Raw genomic sequence first — 21,282 nt, 5'->3', positions numbered from 1 at the left:
CTATTATACTATTTTAATACTCTTCTTATTTTGAGTGTTTTTTAGATTCTTAAAAAAGTTGCTGGTATGTAAATTTACATGAATGGCGAATGTCCATACCTGAGTGAGGTTCCTCTCAGCCGTGGCCTTGTCTGCCAATGAGATGAGCTCCTTCTGCATCTGGTCCACCCATTCTTTAATCCTGTACACAAATAAAAAAAACAATGTACTTTAAATATGTTTAATATTTATAAACAAGTATAGCTATGGGACATGATGAATTAAAGGAACTAGGATCCATAAACATGACCTAACTGTGTCCTGATATTAGGCAAACATGTTCAAATCAAACATAGCTCTTACTAATAACAAAAGTAATGCTGATTTATGCTGTTGCTTTGTCTGGAATGTTTTACAGTATGGTAAGCCTTTCTTTCATCATGGAGACCAAACCAGACCAAGTTAAGGTAAAATCTGTGGAGAGACAACCCCGCTCACAGTCAGAATGCCTGTTTTATATTACTGTATTCCTGAGCTGTAAAAGCTGCAGTAATTTAAGAAATGCAAATTAGAGGTGTTTAATGTCACACTGTGGAACATTCCAGGCAGAGAAATGACATATCCATGGAAACAAGCAGGTGACAGACCCCTCAGCCAAATGTTACATAATGCATTTTTAATTACAAAACATTAGACATGATGGACAAGTTGTTTGTTATAATGTAGAGTTTTGGTTAAATGCTCTCAGCCCTAAGTCACCCCCCCCTTCAGAGCACTAACCCAACACAATTGGCATGCATCGTGCTAATGAAAGTACTGCACATCGCATCAGGTTTGTCAAGCTGTAGTGTATTTTTCTTTTTGTACATTTATGGAGAATTGCTTGGATGACAGCTAAAACCTCATATGTTTTTGATGAGGGAACAATGTTTAATTGTGAAATTTTGATCATACTCTATTTAAATTATCAGTAGTAAATTTAACAGGTTAGGCAGCATTCCTTGTCCACACAAATGTACATTAGATAAGACTCCATTTCATTCTGATAGACAAAAATCCTATATTCATGCATTGCTCAGCAACTTTTTCAATACTGTGGAAACTGTAGCACGAGAAAATGTCATCCACTGTCTTATTGAGTGGTGAGGCACTACAAATTAGGCTAAATACAATAGCTTTTGAGTTGAGAGGCTCCTCAATGAAGCCTATCTGTGCACAACAATGACCAAAGGTAGTTACTGAAAGTGATATGGATTTTAAAAACACAGAGGCACATTTCCAGGAATACAACCTTGTGGCAAAGTGTCAACTAAATAGGTTCTGTTTTGTTAAATGACTACCCCACACATTGTTCATTTAAATATACTTCATTTGTCAATTAATTTCAATTAAACACATCCATAATTGCAGACTTACCTGATTCAACACATGTGTCTAGTCAAAAAAGGAGTGTTTTTACTGTCGGCCATTTTTGGGCCAAACCATGTGTGGGGGTGAACTGAGTCATTTGTGTTTTTCTAGATTTCTATATTTTGATTTGAATTAACTTGTCTAGCTGTTTATAGCTTTATGTTAAACACATTTGTGATCGGACTGAAGCCTGTAAATCTGTCAACATATACCTGCCAATTTTAGACATCTACTTGTATAACTTGTACAGACTAATGGACTTGCCTGGTGGGTGGTCCTAATCCACAGATGGGGAATAAAAGTTATCTGTTGAATTCATTTTGGAGGAATAACAGTTGTTTCATCAGCAGCAGCAAGGATTCATTGATTTTAAAACTGTTCTGGACTGGGATTGCAGCTGATCTGGAAGAAAGTCTTTCATTTTTACAGGCTATAGATAGTTTTTGGTAGTGGCACCAGATGGCGGTAATGCAATTTTTTGGATGTAATCTGCTGTTAAACTCCACAGAAGAAGAAGAAGACATCTGGAAGACTTCATTGTAGTTGTTTGCACATGGTTGTGTTTAATTGAAGTTACTTTTTCTGTTTAAGTGAGTTAAGAGTTTATTTTGTAATTAGTTCCTTTTAAAAGCACAGCCAATGTCATCTTATTTTCAGAAAATTTGTCTGGTAAAACACAATTTTTGTTTCAAGATTGCCTCCAACTTTGATCACATCAGGCCAGCTTCCCACCACACCTGGATTTGTCCACATCACATCAGGTTTGTGAAGTTATAGTGTGTTGTTTTGTATCATGCTTTTGTATATTTATGGAAAATTGTTTGGGGCATTCTCCATGAAGATAGATATGTTTTATGACATGCTGCAGATAATAGACAAAAGAACAACATCTCCAGCAGCAAGAGGCCCTAATCGAGGCCAAATAAGTCAGGTCTTTGGAGATGCGAGCATGCTCATAGTAAGGACACAAGTTATTTTTAGTTATTTTTTTAAGCACAAAAACACATTCTTTTATTTTAGTATTTTTTTTGGCTAAAAAGTTACATTTTGTGCCTTTTTAAAGAACTTTTTAAATAGCCTATAATCAAATAAATGTAATACATTTAATGGCACAGTACGGAACATTCAAAGCCAAGCACTAACACCTTGATGGCAACATGTAGGTGTAGGCCCTTTCACCAAAAAGTTACATAGTGCACCTTTAAAGCCTGCTCAATACAATCTATGTACGTTACACACTATTTCATTTATTTTCATTCAATAATTAACTTGTCAAGCGGTCCATTATCGTCACCACCCAATTTCACACCGCAATTACAACTGTCCGATCCAATTCACCCGTCTCCCTCGGCGACGCATCAGAACAGACAAGGCCAAAGAGAATCTCATCGACCAATCAGGACGCGATCGGCCCGGGTCACCTCACATGACCCGGAGTCGGCCAATCATGCGCTCCCCTGCACATATGCACTGATCCGACTGGGCACAGGTGAGGGGTCTGCTATATCAAAGAAAGTCAGGACAGTGAGAACCATGCAGCTGTTCAGGTCCAGAGGATTACACGCCTTTATCTTGACTGTTTCATCTGAGCACCTGCAGGATGGACTAATATGGGCATAACATAATACACTAAACTGAACACTGTAGGGCTGCCGTGTTACCAGCAGCTGGACACTTGCAAGGTCAACTAGAATACCATAAACTTAGCATCTCAAGGATAATACAGAGCAAACCTATCATGTAATGTCAAACAAGCAGGATAATACAAATTGACATCAGATACTCAGCACCTGCAGGACAGATCATAATACCATAAGCTGAAAATCTGGCAGTCATATTACCATTAAACAGAGGATATTATGCAAAATTGTTTTTTTTTCTGCTTTTTACCATGTTATAATCTTGTTCACTCATCAAAAACATGCCTGAAGAGGTTTTAAATGTACATGTGCATGAATGTTTGAGTAATTTTGATCTTTTCTGGACGCTTTTCCAATTTTCCTTACAGTTAGCAGTAAGATTCTGTGTAATGCTCAACCCACAAGCCTAAGCCACCCATCCTCCGCCACAACAATTCTCCATAAATGTACAAAATAATGATACAAAACTGTACACAGAAACTTGACAAACCTGATGCAATGCAAAGTAGGGAGTGAAAGGGAGGGGAGAAAAACTAAAAGTGAAACCAACTATTCTAACATATTCTGCCCACACAGCATACACTACCACACAAAATTTTGGACACACTTTTTCATGATTCTTCTTTATTTCCTTGATAATTTTTATTGTAGATTCTCACAGAAGGCAGCAAAACTATGAATGGACACACATAGAACAAAAAGTAACTCAAAATAGCCATCTTTGCTTTGAAACATGGTTTGCACTTGTGGTATTCCTTTATTCTGACGAGTCACAAGTGAAACCCATTTCAGCAGACTTCATCATGAAGCTCAATGAGAGAAGGGTTTGCAGTGCTGTCAACTAGCACAAGGTGGCTACTTTCAATATTTGAATATAAAACACAAAAATATTTAATTAGACTTATTTCACTTCACATAATGCCGTATATCTTGCATCATATGTCCGATGTCTTCTGTATGTATGTAACATGTTACTATGTCCTGATCACTTGCAGGCAGGACTGTAATACTGTGCACTGATGACCAGCAAGGCAGCCCCCTCATGCCATCCACTGAGCACCCGCAAGACTGGCACAAATAATAAGGGTAAGTCTAACCATCACACAGTGCAATTTGTTTAGACCAGTGCCATTGTTTTGAATCATGTTGTTAACAGAAAGGGGTCCCTGTAAGAAGAGGTATTGTATTTCAATTGGAGCTTCCAGGCTAAATAAAGGACTAAAAACAAAGAATAAATAATGTAATGCACACCAGCAGGATAATCAATAATACCACATACTGAATACCTGCAGGACAACGCATAACTGTATGAACTGAGCACCTGTAAAGTATATTTTCTTGTAAAATGTTGCTGAACACCAGCAGTTAGCCTATAACTATCATAGACTATTGTGCACTATGTTCTGCAAGGCTCCCACAGTGCACATATAGCACGTACTGATCACCTGAATGAGTGCCAATATTATCTTGTACTGAACAGCTGAAGCTCTTGTATTGCGCGAAATTGACTCTTGTGAGCGTTAATCCATGTTATAATGTTGCTACCTTGTCAAAAACATACACGTATTTTTGTTTTGTTTCATTCACACATTTTGTGTAACCCTTTATTGTTGGTTTGCATCTCCAAATCTCAGAATGCTCTGTTTAGTAGTTTTCAAGTTAACATCCACCTTTTAGCTTTAGTTCAGTACAGACTGAAAATTCCAGCGTTGGAGTCTGAACCACTGACCCACAGGTTGATGATGCGATTCCAGTTTCCACAGCTGAACGGGCAAAGACGCATAACCCACCTTGCCCCCAGTGTATGTATATGTGTGAATAAGTAAGTGGCTCCATGATGTAAAGCGCTTTGAGTGCCTTGAAGGTGGAAAAGTGATATAAAAATGTGACCGTTTACCATTCTAGTGAAGGTAAATGGGGTTTAAAAACACAGTGGAGCACTTCCTGTATTATATCACAAGGTGGAACAGGGTGTTTGTCATCCTAACTATGCAAGATTTGTGTGTTAAGCATGTGTGAATGAAACAAAACACAACTCCAGATATGTTTTTCATGAGGAAACATTGTAACATGGATCAAAAAATAATGAAATATGGCCTCAGCAGTGAGCACTTGCAAGACTGCACATAATATCATGGACTGAGCACCTGCGGAGCACCATGCAGCTGTAAGTTTGTGTTTTTGACCCCTGGCTTGATAGATCACAATATCAAGAAGTAGGCACCCACAGAGCATATCATAGCATGTACTGATCACTTGAATGGCTGCCAATATTATCATGTACTGAACAGCTAAAGGAGTCATTAGTATTGCACATAATACCTTGGACTGAGCACCTGCAGGGCCTCCCATCCCACCACACACTGAGCTTCCTGCAGTCATGTGATTACACTGGATAAAGATAGAACTGTGTGATGGTGAAGTGTTTTTGACTCATCTGTTTCTGACCCAGAGGTACAGATGGTTGTGTCGTGTGAAAATCCTTTTGTAGAAGAAATGATACTTAAATGGTATTAAGTTTGTCATTTTGAAAAAGCAAATGTGACAGAAGCTCACTCTTGTCTAAGGTCAAGAGGAGATAGGAGAATCTTTATCGGTATCTCAATGGTGAAATTTCAACACTGCAACGGAAAATGAAGAACTGCAGCAAAAAAGAGAAAAGTAAGGATTGAAAAATGATTTACTGGTAGTTAGTTCATACAGTATTTAAGGAGCATGTATTTTACTGCAGTGTATTACCATATTTATGTTTTTGACGCTCTGAATTTATGCCCCTTCCCTTTGCTCTCTAAGTTAAGTCACTCCTCCTTCACAGCACTATCACAACACAATCAGCATGCATCCCGCTAATGAAACTTACTGCACATCGCATCAGGTTTGTGAAGTTGTTATCACGGATGTAGCACCAAATTCTGGGTTCTGAGTAAAAGTAATGTTTGTGGGTCCTCATTACATGTTGTCTAATGAAACTCCTCGCACCCCTCGCACCACCTGTTTGTCCCTCTGTCCTCTGGGAGGAGACTGAGGAGCATCAAAGCCAGAACATCTCGGCTGAAGTCCAGCTTTTTTCCTGAGGCTGTCAAACTTTTGAACGGTGCACACTGACTTCTGGCTTAGGCTGCCTCTCTATCTTACCAGTTGTACTTGTCTGTTGGAACTCCGAAACATTTTTGATGTACATTTTAATATTGCTTATTTATTATCGTTTATATGTATCTTGCTCACTGGGCCTCGATTAGCACATTTTGTTCTGTCATGTGTTTCTCTCGCATGCTTGAACGACAAATAAAGAACCTTCAATCTTGAAAAATATATTACAGACATTACTTTGTGAGGGGCCCCTCCCTGCACTGGGCCCTGGGTAAACATTACCTTATAACTCTCCATGCTGATGCCCTTGGTTGTTCTGTACAGTTTTGTATCATGCTTTAGTATATTTATGGAGAGCTGTCATGTTTGTGCATGGATGATGTAGGTTTGTTGGCTGAGCATTGGACTGCTAACCCTAAAGAGGGTTTGAATAGGGCCCAGGAGAGACACCCAAAATACTCAAACATGCATGGATGACATCTAAAACCTCTCAGGCATGTTTTGGATGAGAAAACAATATTATAACATAGTAAGAAAGCTAAACAAAAAGAGTTTGCCCTATTTAATTTAATCAGCATTTTACAATTTACTAACGTTTTGCTTCTCTTGTTACTGTCGCCACGTGTTTTTACCATCACATTAACATGCGAGACACCACAGAGATCAATAGTGCATCCATTACCATTGCAACTCCTGCTTTTAACTCCTCACTCTCCCCTCCAAAAACGACTGGCCATCTTGGTAAGGTCACTACTGTTTTCTCATTCAAAAAAACAACAACATCAAAACCCACTTATTCCTGTTCCAAAACCAGCATCAGACATCAGTTATATTCCGCATATTCCAGCATCCCTTCATTATGACATGCCTCTATTTTGACATGTTGATTTTCTGACACTGTTTAGTATCGCTATTCCAACACATCATACATATATGGTGTTCTCTGCAGATATCCTACATGACGAAATGAATGAAGCACAAAGGGCCTGTGTAGCCTCTGTTTTAGATTCGATATTTTCCCAAAGGCTGGCCCATGCTCTTTTTTAAAATACATTTCCAAAAGCGATCAGTTAGGACATTTTCTCACTGCCTGATATCCTATGTGGCGCAAAGTATAACAGGCTATCACATTAATATTATTCATGTCGGAAAAGCTGAATGTTTGAAAAATAGTAAAGTGCCGCAACTCCGACAATGGAAAAAAAAAAAAAGTCAAAGTAGTGGGACGCTTGAAAAATAATGTTTATGCCGCTACTCCGACAGTTAGACATCAGTGTCTAAATAGCAGCATGTCGGAATAGCAGCGTATAACCTTGTCAAACATTTTTTATCTTGTCTTTTTATCTTTTTTATCATTTTCTTACTCTCGGGCTCCATACTGACCCAAGCTTGTGTTTACTACCTAGCGACAATGTCCACAAACAAGCAAACGCAGCCATATATTAATATTGCATGAGGATGGTAACAGGTTGGCAGTGGCTGGAGGAGGATCGTTTAACCATGTGTATACACTGAATACAAATGAATGTATCCACGAAAAGCCCACGCTAGCTTCTATATCAACAGCTACAAATACAGAGTCACACATTGTGGAATTTCCCTAATGGTCTTATGACTCTGTACATTATATTTTTTTATGTATTTGGGCCAAATTTGTCTTGCCCCAGTATGTATATATTGTATAAGCAGCCTGAGGTCAAAATATGTCTGCTGTGTGCTGTCTGTGTAAGCAGTTCTCCTCCTCCCCTTTTTTTATCCAAAAAATTGTATCCTTTGGGTCGTACACAGATGTTAAAAAAGTCAAAGCGTAAATGAAAATCTCCAGCTCGCTACTGTAAAATGTCGATATGAAAAGGTCGGACAAATCTGTACATTTTCCAACAACAAACAAATCTGGATTTCCACTAGAATAGACTGAAGCAGCGTTGCCGTGTTTGTTTTGGTTCATCTGGGCTTCGCCTCTGGCTTCCGCACAAACCCCAGTGCTGCTCTGCGATTGGTTCAATAACTACTGGATGAGCTCTATTGCTTGCCTGACCTGCCAGTCCCTTCTACATTTTGTTCAAATCCAAAAGAGTCTGGCAACGGACCATAGAGCGAAAAAATCTCCATCCAACCACAGCCGCTAATTTGTTGACTCTCAAAACATTTATAACAAAATATATAACTTATTTTACCTGAGACAAGTAATAGTTTGGTGCTTCGTTTGTCCCTGTTGTTTTTCAGTCCTTTATTTAGTTAATTAGTTTGTTTTTTCTCAGTTTTTAATGTCTGAATATGCATGTTTGTTTTTGATGCGAACGGAGCATGCATCTCTCTGATTAGTTGGTCCATCTGTCAATCACGCCTTCTGAAATCAGGGCAGCTGGATACAGCTCCAGATCCAATCATCTTTGTAAATTTTTGCCAAAAAGTGTGATTCTGGCTAAGTTTGTGAACTATTGTGAGAATTCATCTTCGTATGCAGTGTGTAATACATTTTAAAGGACATTTAAAATACAGTGGGCTATTTGCTTTGGTGAGAATGACCAAATTGGTGTACGCATCTGTTCCTCACTTATCGCTGACTGAGAGGAGGCAGAGATGAAAGAGGAATGAAGGGAACATAAAAGATCAGAAAACACAGAAAGAGAGAGGATAAAAAAGAGAAGAGAGAATAAAAGAGAGAGGTGGAAATGTGGAGGCGTATTGAATCCTGAGCAGGTAGTATTGTTAGATATATGACAGAGGAGGAGAGGGCATCCACAGAGGATACAACAAGGGGGAGGGAGGGATGGATAGAGAGAGAAAGAGGAAGAGAGAGGCAAGGACAGAGAGATGGAAGGAGAGAGAGAGAAAGAGAGAGGTATGAAAGCATGTACAGTCGTAAGTCACCCAAGGCCATCCTCCCAGAAAGCAATGAGCTCAAATGGTTTGTGTACTGGAGATAGCAATGTTGTAATGTTAATTATTATGTACAAGTGAAACTATGTGGATATAAATTATAATATTTTCTGTTGAAATGAAAAGAAAAAAAAAAAAAACACTTTCATTAAATCCAAAATTCTGATTTAATTTGCTTTGCTTTACTGCCATCCATCCTTTCATCCATTTTCTTCAGCTTATCCAGGGCCGGGTCACGTGTGCAGCAGTCTAAGCAAGAACTCTCAGACTTCCTTCACCTCAGACACTTCCTCCAGCTCGTCCAGGGGGACCCCGAGGCGTTCCCAGGCCAGTCGAGAGACATAGTCCCTCCAGCGAGTCCTGGGTCTTCCCCGGGGCCTCCTTCCGGTGGAACATGTCCAAAACACCTCCCGAGAGAGGCGTCAAGGAGGTATCCGGAACAGATGCCCGAGCCACCTCAACTGGCTCCTCTCGACGTGGAGGAGCAACAGCTCTACTTCGAGCTCCTCCTGTGTGACCGAGCTCCTCAACCTATCACTAAGGGAGCGCCCAGCCACCCTGCCGAGGAAACTAATTTCAGCCACTTGTATCCATGATCTCCTCCTTTCGGTCATTACTCAAAGCTCATGACCATAGGTGAGGGGAGGAACGAATTCGAGAGCTGAGCTCCCTCTTCACCTTCTTCATCACTGCCGACACTCCCCACTCCCCAGACCGGTCTCCCTCCGGCCCCTGACTGTGCCTAGAAATTCTGTCCATAAATACAATGAGCAGAACCGGTGACAAAGGGCAGCCCTGGTGGAGTCCAACATGCACCGGGAACAGGTCTGACTTACTGCCGACAATGGAGCTTCTGCTCCGGTCGTACAGGGCCCAGACAGCCTGTAGCAAAGGGCCCCGGTCCCATACTCCCAGAGCACCCCCCACAGGACACCACGAGGGATACGGTTCGAATGCCTTCTCCAGATCCACCAAGCACATGTGCACTGGTTGGGCAAACTCCCATGAACCCTTGAGCACCTGATGGAGAGTGTGGAGCTGGTCCAGTGTTCCACGACCAGGACAAAAACCACACTGCTCCTCCTGGATCCGAGGTTTGACTATTGGCTGGATTCTCCTCTCCAGTACCCTGGCATAGACCTTACCGGGAAGGCTGAGGAGTGTGATTCCCCTGTAGCTGGAACACACCCTCCGGAGGGTGTGCTTTGCTGCCATTTGTCCTTTTTCTTTTTTTTTTTTTTTTTTAATAGAATTTTCTATCATAATTTTGACATCTCTGACAATTGAACAAATGAGAAACAACCATTTTGTTTTTATATGTAAATGTCAAGTCTAATACAACTTTGTAGAATTTAAAGAATGAACCAGCTGTTTTAGTTGCCTTATTGTTTTGAAAATATTATATTTACCAAAAAACACATGATTTCCAAATTTCACTTTTGTTTTCAGAGTGCTATCACAACACATCTCGCTAATGAGACTATTGCAAATTGCATCAGGTTTGTGAAGTTATGATTTATTGTTTTGTATCCTGCTTTTGTATATTTATGGAGAATTGCATTATGGGAGCATAGATGCATCATACAGCTAACCGTAGGAGGGTTTAAATAGTGCCCAAGAAAGGGAGATTGCAAGATTACCAGAACATGCATGGATGGAACGTAAAATCTCTTCAGATAGGGAACAATGTTATAACATGGTAGAAAGCTTCAAAAAGTCAGTTTATTCATAATACCACCTCTTTAAAGAACCACCAACACAGCCACTGGGCCAAACCTACTCACTGGATAACAAGGCTGGATAACACGTCAAGACACTGCTGCTGTTGTTGTTACATTATCATTGAACACCCCTCAATAAAACTACCACTTTAATGCCCAACTGAACACACACAGAATATTAAAACAGTAAATCAAATATAATACCATTTTATTTTATGATTACTTCTGTATCCACGGCAACAGTCCCATGCATCCTCATGTCCGTACAGTCCATGCTCTTTATGTGCCTATGTGATTTATGACTTTTAAAGACATCCTTAGACCCGGGCTGCTGATTAAATCCTGATCTGAAAGGTCAAATCGTGAATGAATTTGTCCGACTTCATCACATGACATAATTGGATGTGTTACTATTATGGGGTGTGTTCTTACGGCCAAGGCGCGCTGTATACAGGTTAGGTATTTCAATAGTAAATCTTAAAGGGCCTGGACCTGATTTTAATGTGTTCTTGTCAAGACTGTAAGATATAATTTGTTCATTTTGCATAGAATTTTTTCCTGTCTCTCTCCCCCCCCCCCCGCCCCCTTCCTCCAGAGCATCTCTCTGGAGCAGCTCTCTCTCTCTCTCTCTCTCTCTCTCTCTCTCTCTCTCTCTCTCTCTCTCTGGAGCAGCTCTCTCTCTCTCTCTCTCTCTCTGGAGCAGCTCTCTCTCTCTCTCTCTCTCTCTCTCTCTCTCTCTCTCTCTCTCTCTCTCTCTCTCTCTCTCTCTCTCTCTCTCTGGAGCAGCTCTCTCTCTGAGCAGCTCTCTCTCTTCTCTCTCTCTCTCTCTCTCTCTCTCTCTCTCTCTCTCTCTCTCTGGAGCAGCTCTCTCTCTCTCTCTCTCAGTCTCTCTCTCTCTCTCTCTCTCTCTCTCTCTCTCTCTCTCTCTCTGGAGCAGCTCTCTCTCTCTCTCTCTCTCTCTGAGGCAGCTCTCTCTCTGTGGAGCAGCTTTTTTCTGGAACAACTCTCTCTCGCTCTCTCTCTCTCTCTCTCTCTCTCTCTCTCTCTCTCTCTCTCTCTGGAGCAGTCTCTCTCTCTCTCTCTCTCTCTCTCTCTCTCTCTCTCTGGAGCAGCTCTCTCTCTCTCTCTCTCTCTCTCTCTCTCTCTCTCTCTCTCTCAGCTCTCTCTCTCTCTCTCTCTGGAGCAGCTCTCTCTCTCTCTCTCTCTCTCTCTCTCTCTCTCTCTCTCTCTCTCTCTCTCTCTCTCTCTCTGGAGCATCTCTCTCTCTCTCTCTCTCTCTCTCTCTCTCTCTCTCTCTCTCTCTGGAGCAGCTCTCTCTCTCTCTCTGGAGCAGCTCTCTCTCTCTCTCTGGAGCAGCAGCTCTCTCTCTCTCTCTCTCTCTCTCTCTCTCTCTCTCTCTCTCTCTCTCTCTCTCTCTCTCTCTCTCTGGAGCAGCTCTCTCTCTCTCTCTCTGGAGCAGCTCTCTCTCTCTGTCTCTCTGGAGCAGCTCTCTCTCTCTCTCTCTCTCTCTGGAGCAGCTCTCTCTCTCTCTCTCTCTCTCTCTCTCTCTCTGTCTCTCTGGAGCAGCTCTCTCTCTCTCTCTCTCTCTCTCTCTCTCTCTCTGGAGCAGCTCTCTCTCTCTGTCTCTCTGGAGCAGCTCTCTCTCTCTCTCTCTCTCTCTCTGGAGCATCTCTCTCTCTCTCTGGAGCATCTCTCTCTCTCTCTCTCTCTCTCTCTGGAGCAGCTCTCTCTCTCTCTCTCTCTGGAAGCTCTCTCTCTCTCTCTCTCTCTCTGGAGCATCTCTCTCTCTCTCTCTCTCTGGAGCATCTCTCTCTCTCTCTCTCTCTCTGGAGCATCTCTCTCTCTCTCTCTCTGGAGCATCTCTCTCTCTCTCCTCTGGAGCATCTCTCTCTCTCTCTCTCTCTCTCTCTCTCTGGAGCATCTCTCTCTCTCTCTGGAGCTCTCTCTCTCTCAGCTCTCTCTCTCTCTCTCTCTCTCTCTCTCTGGAGCAGCTCTCTCTCTCTCTCTCTCTCTCTCTCTCTCTGGAGCAGCTCTCTCTCTCTCTCTCTCTCTCTCTGGAGCATCTCTCTCTCTCTCTCTCTCTCTCTCTCTCTCTCTCTCTCTCTCTCTCTCTCTCTCTCTCTCTCTCTCTCTGGAGCAGCTCTCTCTCTCCGGAGCATCGGTCTCTCTGGAGTAGCTCTCTCTTTCTCTCTCTCTCTCTCTGTGGGGCAGCTCTTTCTAGAACAACTGTCTCTCACTCTCTCCGGAGCATCTCGCTCTCACTCTAGAGCATCTCTCTCTCTCTCTCTCTCTCTTTCTCTCTCTCTCTCTCTGTCTCTCAGGAGCAGCTTTCTCTCTATTTCTCTCTCCCGCTTGATCTCTCTCACTCTGGAGCAGCTTTCTCTAGAACAACTCTCTCTCTCTCTCTCTCTCTCTCTCTCTCTCTCTCTCTCTCTCTCTCTCTCTCTCTCTCTCTCTCTCTCTCTCTCTCTCTCTCTCTCTCTCTCTCTCTCTCTCTCTCTCTCTCTCCTCTCTCTCTCTCTCTCTCTCTCGCTTTCTCTTTCTCAGGGCGACTGTGGTGCAAAAGAGACAGACGTCAGACAGACACTGGTTCATGTGTGGCTGCAGGTACTGTTAGTTTCCTAGTTGTTTTTAGTGTTACCATCACAACAAAACTCCTGTCTGCCCTTTGAAGGTTATGAAAAGAGCTTACAAACTAATTGTGGTGAATAATTAAGATGCCTAGAACAATTAAGAAATAACTTTTGCAAATTAGTTCTGCTTGTCACGTTTTTAAGACAATAAAAAAAATCAAGTACAGCGCCCTTAATTAGACTAAGAAATGTCTCCCTACAAAACATGTTTACTAGTGATTCCTGATGGTTCCCAGGTGATGTGGAGCTGGTGAGCTGTAAAAGGCTGAAGGTGAAATGTGTTTCCGTGTGTCATAGTGAATCAATGTGAATGTGCCTCATCAGTGACCAGGGTCAGTCTTCTCTGTGACATGCAATGAGCTGGACAGGAGTTTGAAAATGTCAAGATGCATGGAGACTACTTAAAGAGCCCACATTATGCCACTTTCTGATCTATGTTATAATATTGTTTCTGCATAACAAACATACCTGGAGTTGTGTTTTGTTTCATTCACACATGTTTAACACACAAACCCTGCATATTTAGACTGAGTTCTTCTCTCATAAAAGACTCTCTGTTCCACCTTGTGATGCCATGTGGTAATACAGATAGTGCTCCATTGTGTTTTTAAGCTCCATACACCTTCACTGGAAGCATTTGGATGATTTCTGAGCTGGATTTTCCAATCTCTACTAAACTAAAGGTAAAACTTGTTAACTTCAAAACTACAGCTTCATGACATCACAAGGTGGAACGTTTTTTCTTCTTCAAATTTCCCTGGATTACTGCATCAAAGTAAAAAAATATAAAAATACAGACTTCTTCTGTCAAGTCCAGGCATGTCTTGTCTTGGCATGTCATGTCTTTTCACTGCAAGTGTCTGAAAATCTACCTTGATAAAGCCTGTATTAAATATTGAGTGTCTTGTGTTGAAGATCTAAGCATGAATAAAAGTCCCATGGCTCATCCAAACCTGTCAGAAATGCACATGCTTGAATTATTCACTGTATTGAACACCCGTCTATGGCCCTCAATAGGCTGTGTGCTGTTAGGATCACTACTTCCTGTCCAATTTTTTTCTGTATGATGTTTTTGCCGAGTTGTAGTCAAATAAATAAATATTTCATAAATAAATACAAAGTAATACATAAATAAAGATAAAACAGTGAACAGGTGGACATGTTAGAAAGTATAAACAAATAAAATTAATATTTGAACGGAGGACACTTCTTTGTTTATAAAGAGATGTTTGTGACTCAGTGCTAACGCTAATTATAATTCTGAGGTATAATAAATATTGAAACAACGTCACAAACCAGTGTTTTACATATAAATATGACTGTGTAGTCTTTACTTTCATTAATTATAAGTTTAATGACTTGTTTATTTTATGTTTTATGATGTTAATAAAAGTGTCTGTTAGCTTTGAGATACAGTGAGCTAGCTCTCCACTTGGTCTGCATTTTGATATGTGGCCCTTGATGAAAAAAGTTTGGACACCCCTGCTATAAACGATAAACTCCGAATCATCCTGTGCTTTAACTGTGATCACAGCTCTATCAGAATTCCAGTCATATTGTCTAATGACTGTTATATTTTTATTGTTCTATCCCACTGTTGACGATAGAGGGAGCTCTAATGCCTAAACACCTTGTTGGAAACAGAGGTGTAGTTTATAAAGTGTGTTTTTCAAAAAGCAGACATTATTTAAAATGATAAAACATGAAATACTAATGGCATGTTTAACGGTCATATATTACACAAAATGGTCTCGTGAGCTTTAAACCATGTTACAATGTTGGTGTTGTCACCTCATCAAAAATATACCTGGAGATGTGTTTTGTTCCATTCACACAGTTTTGAGTAATATTTTATTAATTATAAGTCTGTTCCACCTTGTGATGTCATGAAGCCGTAGTTGTCAAGATAACGGCTAACTTTTCACCTTGAGTTCAGTAAAGTTTGGCAATTCCAGGGCTGAAATTAACCAAATGATTATAATGAATGGGTATGGAGTTTAAAAAACACAGTGGAGCACTTCTCGTATTACTGCATGACATCACAAAGTGGATGTGTTTTCTGTTTCTGAGAAAAAAAACTCAGCCTAAATATGCGAGATTTGTTTTAAACATGTGTGAATGAAACAAAACACAACTCCAGATATGTTTTCAATGAGGAAACAACATTATAACATCAGAAAATAGCATAATCCTGGAACTAAACTTATACTAGAGCAGAACTAAACTAGGACTAGAACAGGACCAAAGTAGTCTACATCTGTGCTCTATCCAGGACTAAACAAGCGTCTGTTTATACACAGAAATGATCGGCTGATTCGAGGTGCAAACATAATAAAATGGGGTGAAAAAGTCAATTTAATACAGCTGATTCCTAAAGCATTATTTCTGGATTTGACGGGCCAAAATATGCATATAATTTCAAAGTAGATCTAAAGATAACTCTTGTCTCTGTGTACAGTATCATCCCACAGTATATTACGAAATGGGTTGGAGAGAATGAGCCCATAAATCTCTATAATCGTGCTGTGATCACTTTGGGGGAATTTTGGGAGAAGACTGCGTGAATAAATTCTAAAGGTGGATATAGTGTAACTGTTATTTATACCACCAAAAAATCAATAGACTTTTTGGGGTAAACAATTGGAAAATAAATCGCTGTTGTTGTTTGTATTATTATTATTAGGTTATCAGAACAGTGAATGGTGCATGGTAGATATTTTGACCAAGATTCTAGCTTGATCGTGATGTGGAGATGGGTCTGTAGGGGGCCCAGTAACATTGGAGGATGGGTCAAATGCAGAGGATAAATTTATGAAGCATTATCTGAAATACTGACAAGTAGTTTTATCTGTGACCCCATGTTTGGTGAAATGTTGTGTTCTGAAATTTAGTCAGTTATAGCTTGTTGGTTGGCTAAGGTGATGCTACTTCTGTGTTGGTGACATTCGTACTTGTTTTTGTACTAGAAACTCCCAAGGCAGATGCAACACAAGGATGTTTTTTTTGTTTTTTGGGTTTTTTTTTTTTCTTCTTTTTGTTCATTTTCTGTTTATTGCACTGAAAAACAGAGAAAAAAGTCACAAGTCTTTACAGAGAGCAGGTTATCCTTACAAATCTGACTCTTATTGTTCCTTGGGCTATAATGTGCCAGAGTGTGGTATACAATGTACCTGTCTCTATGGAGAATGTTTCAAAGTATGGTTCCAAGGATACTAGAAAAGCGTTTTGTTAACTGAGCCCTATGACTCTATTTCACTTATTGTTGTTTTATGGTGTGCCTGCTCTCTCTAAAAAAAGACTTAGGTTTTTTTCACAGATAAAAATCTATGTACTAAAGTTTAATTACTTACTTACTTACTTACTGTATTTTTCAGACTATAAGTCACACTTTTTTCATGGTTTGGGTGGTCCTGCGACTTATTCCCTGATGTAATTTACTTATTAAAATGTTCACATTGACAGCCGTGAGAGGGCGCTCTAGGCTTGTGTGCCGGTATCTGCTACTACTATTACTCCTGTATCACTGTCACTTCACTCTTCGCTCATGTCTCTTGCAGAAAGAGCCACTTGTCCTGTCTATAACATGTCAGTCGATCTCACCATTACTTCTGTACCTCTGAAAATTTTTAATTTAAACAAACTGAAAAGACTGAACACAAATGCCTCCAAAAAGAAAATAATATTTTGCAGATTACAAGCAGCAAGCAGCCAAAAATGGTAATTGAGCAGCATAAAGAAAATTTTGAGTGAGCGAGGAACTGTTGAGGGACTGGTGGAAAGCAGGGATGGAGAACACAGCTTCACAGCAACCGAGCTGGTGCGCCAAGCAACTTTCCTGAAAGTCATTGAATGGGTTGACAAAGCCTGGACTTCAGTGAAAACCAAAACAATCCCATCAGGATTCAGAATATTTCTAACTAGAACTGATGCTCAGTCTGACGGCACCTAAGCAGAAGAGCCTACAGAGGTCATGGAGTTGCTCAGAAGTGACACCGAGGATGAAGAATTTAATGGATTTAGTTATTTGGAGTGAGATCGAAAGTTTGGTAAACTTGTTATGTTCTGTTGTTTATGCTATAGTTATCTGAATAACTGTCCATATGTTACGTTAACAGCCTGTTGTCTTCTATTCTGTTGTTATTATTATAACCTGCCTTTCAACATGAAATGTCAATTCACCCAAAAAGTGTGACTTATAGTCTGGTGCGATTTATAGTCTGAAAAATACGATATTTACTTACATACTTACTCACTGTTTCAATGGAGTCAGACAGGTGATGTATCACCCTCAGAAAGTCACATATTGTTGCTATAAAGGAGACATATTATGCATTTGTAATGCTCGTTTAACCACATTATAATGGTTTCCCTTCACCATTAACTCACTCGGTGGCCTTTGTGAATCATGCATGTTTGAGTAATCTTTATTGTCTGAGTTTGAGATGTGGTCTGAGCTGCTCTCCTCTGAGCCCGAGGTAAAGGGCCAGGCAGAAATCAGCACTTCATTTTTCAACCAGAAGTAAAAAGGACCCATCTCTGTTTTAAGTTGTTTGAGACATCTTTTCACCACATTCCCTGGATGTTTCTTAATATTAGATTTCACCTCATATTTTCCTTATATTACTCAGCCTCACTCCACTCATTAGCATACTGTACTACTCACCAAGCAACCAATTAAAGCCAACAACACGTCCACATCTCACTGTTTAAAATCAATCTAGCCTGCAGGTACACATTGGCTCAACATTACATCTGCAGAGTTATCTTAGCGTGTGTGCGTGTGGAGAGGCTGCAGACTTCTCCTCATGCATTTGTCACCATAAGGCTCAGTGGAGATATATATACGCCAGGAGCAGTCCATCTACACCAGTTAACCCCCAGGAGATGTGCTGTGTGTGTGCTCGCAGAATCACAAATGCTTTGAACAGTCTCCTGCGCTGTTGACTTAACCTAGAGATACAATACCAGCGGGGAGGAAGGGATGAGGGGAAACGGTGAGGTAAATAAAGGAGGTATAGAGTTTAAAAAGCTCATATTACGCCATTTTCTGATCTGTTATAATGTTGTTTCCTCATCCAAAACATACCCTCGAGTTGTGTTTTGTTTCGTTCACACATTTTTAACACAGAAATCCCTTATTTAGGTTGAGTTCTTCTCTCAAACAGAAAATACTCTCTTCGAATGTGTGATGTGTGTGTTGTTAAACTCCATACACCTTCACTAGAATCATTTGGATAATTTCAGACCTGGAACAAAAGGTAAAAGGTAGCTGTTACTTTGAAAACTACAGCACCATGACATCACAAGGTGGAACAGAGCATTTTGACCTTTAGAGAAACATGTGTGAATGAAACAAAACACAACTACAACTGTGTTTTTGATGAGGTAACAGCATTATAACATGATTTAAAGCAGGGGTGGGCAAGTTATTTTTTCCCACGGGGCCACGTTAGACACAGAAAATATCGTCGGGACAAAATGCTTAACTCAATTCTGTGTAACATTAATTGTATTTCTTTATAAAAAGCAGTAAATAGCATTGTTTAGACTTGTTTAGACAAGCTGGTAAGACTGTTAAGAGTATATGTTATGACTACGCAATGTAAAAGTGACAGGGATGTAACAATAACCGAAATATCATGATATTGTATCTTCAAAAGTCTCACAATAATATCATGGACCTTCACAATACATCGAAATACATGTCTCTTTGCCTAAAATCATTGTTATGGTGCAGACAGCTAAAAAACCAGAAGGAACTACAAAGACCATGATCCTTTGCACTGTTTCAGTCCAATCTACGTGATAAAACAACTGTTATTAAGCACTTTTAAATCTTAATTATTTGGATTATGACTGGATTATGATAAGAGAAACTTCCACAAAATGTCATAATGAATATCGTACCGTGAGATGCATATCTTGAAAATATCGTATCAAGAGATTTGGATAACATTCCATCCCTAAAAAGTGAGGATGTCTTACAAAAAACGTCAACACCTCTAAAATAAAAGCAATGCAGCTTAGTCCATACATGGGGTAAAATTATAAAATATATTTATTTTATAATTCCAAATGAGCTTAAACAGGTTGGTCAGAGTCAACCAAAGGGCTGAGTTGTACCAGCCCAGGTTGTAAGGCCCAGGTCTGATTTAAAGCTTAAAGGGATAGTTCAGAGTTTTGGACATCATTTCCTAGTGAGTCAGAGTGTTGGAGACGTGTGGAGACACTTTTTTAAATATTCCATCCAGTCCTTGTATTTGCAGAGGTCACTGGTGCTAGGCTAGCACTCGAAGCAAATCTACTGTTACACCAGACTGTCGATGTAAATGTCTGTGTTGATAGAATAATTTTAGAAATAGAACCAACCTTGCATTTGAAGGATTTATGTCTGAGCAGCAGCAGCGAGTTGTACTTCCTGATATATGAGAAAATAGTCCCTCAACATGCGACGATTCATGCGATGTGAGGTTAGTTTTATTTCAAACATTATTCTATCAACACAGACATTTAGATTGACAGTCTGGCGTAATAACAGATTTGCCTTAGGTGTTTTGTGGAGTGGGTAAGACTGTTTTTAGTGGCAGGCTAACTATGGCCATTGACATGCACTAGTCTAGCACCAGCGACCTCTGCAAATACAAGGACTAGAGGGAATATTTAGAAAAGTGTCCCCACACATCTCCAACACTATGGCTCACTAGGAAATAATGCCCTGTGTTCAAAATTCTGAACTGTCCCTTTAAGTATTGACATGATGATCATTTAAAAAAAGAAAAAATTCTAACTTGGTGTTTTGGTTCTCAAGACAATTATCCAAAAAGGGTAATGGCACTAGTGTAGAACTCTCATTTGGGCTGCCAGTTTTACTGCTGAAATCCAGTTGGTTTAAACTTAAAAAGGACTCTCTCTGATGTGAGTCCTCACTAGCTGAACCCTCCTAGCACCTACAGCCAGTCCTTAATGGCCTATCCATTTACTGAGAATGAGACAAACTTGTAAGTGTTCTCTATCTGCAGGTTTAGCCACTGGCAAACCAACCCAGGTCCAGTTAAGATTATATTTTCTTTTTTTTTTAACAGTAAATGCACAGGTTAAAAGCAAAGATCAACATTAGTTTAAAAACCCCAAATAATCGTCTAAATGTGCCCCATTAATTCTACCTAAACCAATGTCGCGCTGACGAAGCAAAGACTGTTCCTTCCCCCGGTGTTATTAGTGAGCCCGGGTACAGCGCGGGTAATTAAAACTTCACATGCACACACACATACAGAGACACATACACATCAACACACGCACACAACTGGGTCAGACAGCGGCCTACATTGTTCCAGAGAGAGCAGAGTACCACCACAACACAATCGAACCCGCAAGCCAGCGAGCATAGAGCAAAGGAAGAGCCAAAGACAGATGTGCCAGCGAGAAGCACGGAACAAAACATGCTAATGAGGGGGCCCGGAGTGAGTGCGTGGCTCGGTGGGCGTGTGGGTTAGACTCCGTGGGCTAATTGTGCGTCGCCACACAGAGAAGGCAGCTGAGGAGAGAGGAGCGAGTATCAAAACATTCTATTGTGGAGTGAAAAACAGGATTTTTGAGAGCAGGTGAAGATACAGCCAGGTTTATTACAGTAATTACAATATTGACTAATTGTCAGTGGTGGAAGAAGTATTTTTACTGAAGTAGTACAGCTACCGGAGCAAAAATAAAAAGTATCACATGAAAAAATCTAAGTTAAAAGTGTTTCATGCCGATTTTGAGATTTACGGAAACTTAAAATGTAATGATTTTGATAAAGATTTGTGCAGAATTTTCTATAGGAACAATTGATTATTCTTTTATTATTATTATTTTTTTTTGCTTGGTCAGACTATGACCACCAGCAGGTCTCACATAATAATAAAAAACAAACTTTTACTTTTCAATCCT

At 40.3% G+C, this 21,282-nt stretch overlaps 1 protein-coding gene across 1 annotated transcript in view; it reads right to left on the bottom strand.

Moving 5' to 3' along the window:
• LOC110166803 (voltage-dependent calcium channel subunit alpha-2/delta-1) overlaps positions 1-21,282 on the bottom strand; it is a 182,812-nt gene that overhangs the window by 158,976 nt on the left and 2,554 nt on the right. The window contains 1 exon segment of the mRNA XM_055155850.1: positions 100-181. Coding sequence (XP_055011825.1) covers positions 100-181 — 82 coding nt within the window.

This window comes from Boleophthalmus pectinirostris, unplaced genomic scaffold (genome assembly GCF_026225935.1).
Source record: "Boleophthalmus pectinirostris isolate CB_2022bp ecotype Guang Dong unplaced genomic scaffold, ASM2622593v1 HiC_scaffold_2, whole genome shotgun sequence".
Taxonomy (NCBI): Eukaryota; Metazoa; Chordata; class Actinopteri; order Gobiiformes; family Gobiidae; genus Boleophthalmus; species Boleophthalmus pectinirostris.
The sequence above is the reverse complement of the archived record's forward strand: the minus strand, read 5'-3'. Positions and strand labels throughout refer to the sequence as shown.